Source organism: Lupinus angustifolius, chromosome LG02 (assembly GCF_001865875.1).
Source record: "Lupinus angustifolius cultivar Tanjil chromosome LG02, LupAngTanjil_v1.0, whole genome shotgun sequence".
Classification (NCBI taxonomy): Eukaryota; Viridiplantae; Streptophyta; class Magnoliopsida; order Fabales; family Fabaceae; genus Lupinus; species Lupinus angustifolius.
Window position 1 is genome coordinate 22350549 of NC_032010.1, and position 2359 is coordinate 22352907.

Genomic DNA, 2359 nt, shown 5'->3' on the forward strand with positions numbered 1-2359 from the left:
GTGTATTTACAAAATACATAAAAAAGCATAATATGGGATAGTTAAAAAACGTTATCCCTATTATGCTTTCAGCTCTATTTGGGTGGGGGATAAACTAGTGTTGCTGTGGAATTAGTAGTTAAGGTGTGTGCCCTTGTAGTTCACACACAAATCTCTTATTATAACAACAATGAAATTGATATTTTGAGCACCTATATATAAAAATATATTAAACTTTTTATATGAATTTCACACACAAATTTCAAGATTTAAACAACTGGGTTACTAATTGCATGGGAACATGCATAATTCCTTCACTACAAAAGCCAAAGAGAAGCACAGGACTTATAACTAGACCTTTATAGCTAGTCCTTTTCTCTTCCCTCACACATTGCTTTCAGATATAACTACAAGTACATCATGCACCACCCCCTACACCATTTATATTTACTTCACTCCCTATAGCCTTTTTCATTAAACAAGTTGCTTCAGCTTGATTTTTTTGCAAGTGAGAACCATCATCATGATGGAGGAATCTGAGTACTTGATGTGGATGAAGAGAAAACAATTGTTTAAGTCACACCTTCAAGCAGTTGAAGATGGAAGCAACAACAATTACTACTACTCATCATGGGCAGAGAGAGCCTTTGCAGAAGATGCAGGTAGGGTACTTGGTGGGAGCATGTGGCCTCCAAGATCATACTCTTGTACTTTCTGTAAAAGAGAGTTTAGGTCTGCTCAAGCACTTGGAGGTCACATGAATGTTCACAGAAGAGACAGGGCTAGGCTTAATCAAAATCTTAGCCCTAATAATGATCAAACCCTTGTTGAACTTGATCATCACAAAAATGATTGCAAATCATTAGGTACTCAATTATTTTCACAAATCTCATGCTCCCAGCAGCTACATTGTTGTCTTAATCCTAATTCTAGCCTTGCTACTTCAATCACAACAACTAGAATATCACCTTCTGGGCTCTCAGGTATATCTAAAGGTAAAAATTGTGGTCAGCATATTCTGTCTCCTTATTCTTCAACTATTAATATAGGGTCTCCTTATTCAGAACATGAAGGGATAGTGGATGCAACAGAAGAAGGCAAATTTAAAGGCTTGGGGTGTAATAATTATGTTGAAACAAGTTTGTCTGTGGGTTTGAGTTCTTCTATGTTTCCACAAAAGTCATCACCAATCATTCCAAGTGGGGACAAAACCATGATTAGTTGTAAAAGACTGAAGACTAACATTTCTTCACTGCCTGTGAAGTCCCTCAAACCATGTTCAAATGATAGAGGTGTGGATTTCCAATCAGCAGAAGTCATAATGGAAGACTTAGATCTTGAGCTCAGGCTAGGGAAACAACAGAAAGTTAAGTAGGAATGCATAGTAAATTAGTAGAGTTGTTGTGAAATTGTAATGGATTCTAAGTGTTGCTTGCAATCTTAATTTCCTCTATTCCTTTTCATTTTTCTCTAAAGTTCCTTTTGGGTTAGGTTGATAGAAAAAATGTAAGAAAACCTTTTTTTGCCTAACTAAATCATGATCTTGTAATGATTTAAGGTTAACTTTCTTAAAATCTCTGAACACTAATTCTATCTCTCTTGATGTATGTGATTATTTTTTCCCCTTCTTGAATATGTAGTTCTTAACTTTTCAGTTTGTGCATAGATTTATCAGAATAAAATGGCGAAGTATAAGGGTACTTTCAATGAATTTTTGAAATTAATTTCAGTCTCAGCAGCTCATTGTGATCAAAATGGATAACTATATTATTTGTTGATTTGAAATGATATCTAAGACCTAGGGTTCAGTGAAGAGGGAGGATGAACAAGTAGAATAACTTTCACATAAAGTCAAGTTTGAATTTTGTTAAAAAAAACACCAGTGGTGATATTATTATTAACCATTATTATTTTTCTTTGTTTCTATTCACAACAACATACTAAACATACATGAATCAGATAGGAGGAAAAGTTAAGTGTAAGGTATTAAAGTGGTGACATAACTAACAGTATCTGACACAAACACTTCAGCGACACATGTTCCAGAGAGCTAACAGTACTTTCTCAAAATAAAACGTGCACAAAATAATAAATATCCTTTCTACCTTGATGAATTATCATTAAGTTATTTGTACAAACCTTTTATACTTGAGTGTATTAAGTTAGTAAAACACATTATCAATGGTATATATGCCATATGTTTTTGGTTACTTTCACTACTATTTTAGCTTGTGAGTAGGATTAGTCATGTGTATACAAAATATGACTAGTAGTTCCAAACCCTTCAGTTCATTTCCACATCTTTCTTCCTAACCAAGCGGCATAACATCACATCACTGGTTTAGTTAACATGTCTTTGTTTTTTACTCTTGTCACCATC

The 2359-nt window shown here is 34.1% G+C and overlaps 1 protein-coding gene across 1 annotated transcript; it reads left to right on the forward strand.

The window, feature by feature from the left end:
* LOC109340014 (probable transcriptional regulator RABBIT EARS) lies at nucleotides 349-1387 on the forward strand. The gene has a single exon (XM_019577575.1). The coding sequence runs from the start codon at nucleotides 503-505 to the stop codon at nucleotides 1352-1354; it is 852 nt and encodes a 283-aa protein (XP_019433120.1). The 5' UTR covers nucleotides 349-502; the 3' UTR covers nucleotides 1355-1387.

Excerpts from the sequence above, each read along its gene's own strand:
- LOC109340014 (XM_019577575.1), top strand. The coding sequence starts at position 503 with ATGATGGAGGAATCTGAGTACTTGATGTGGATGAAGAGAAAACAATTG.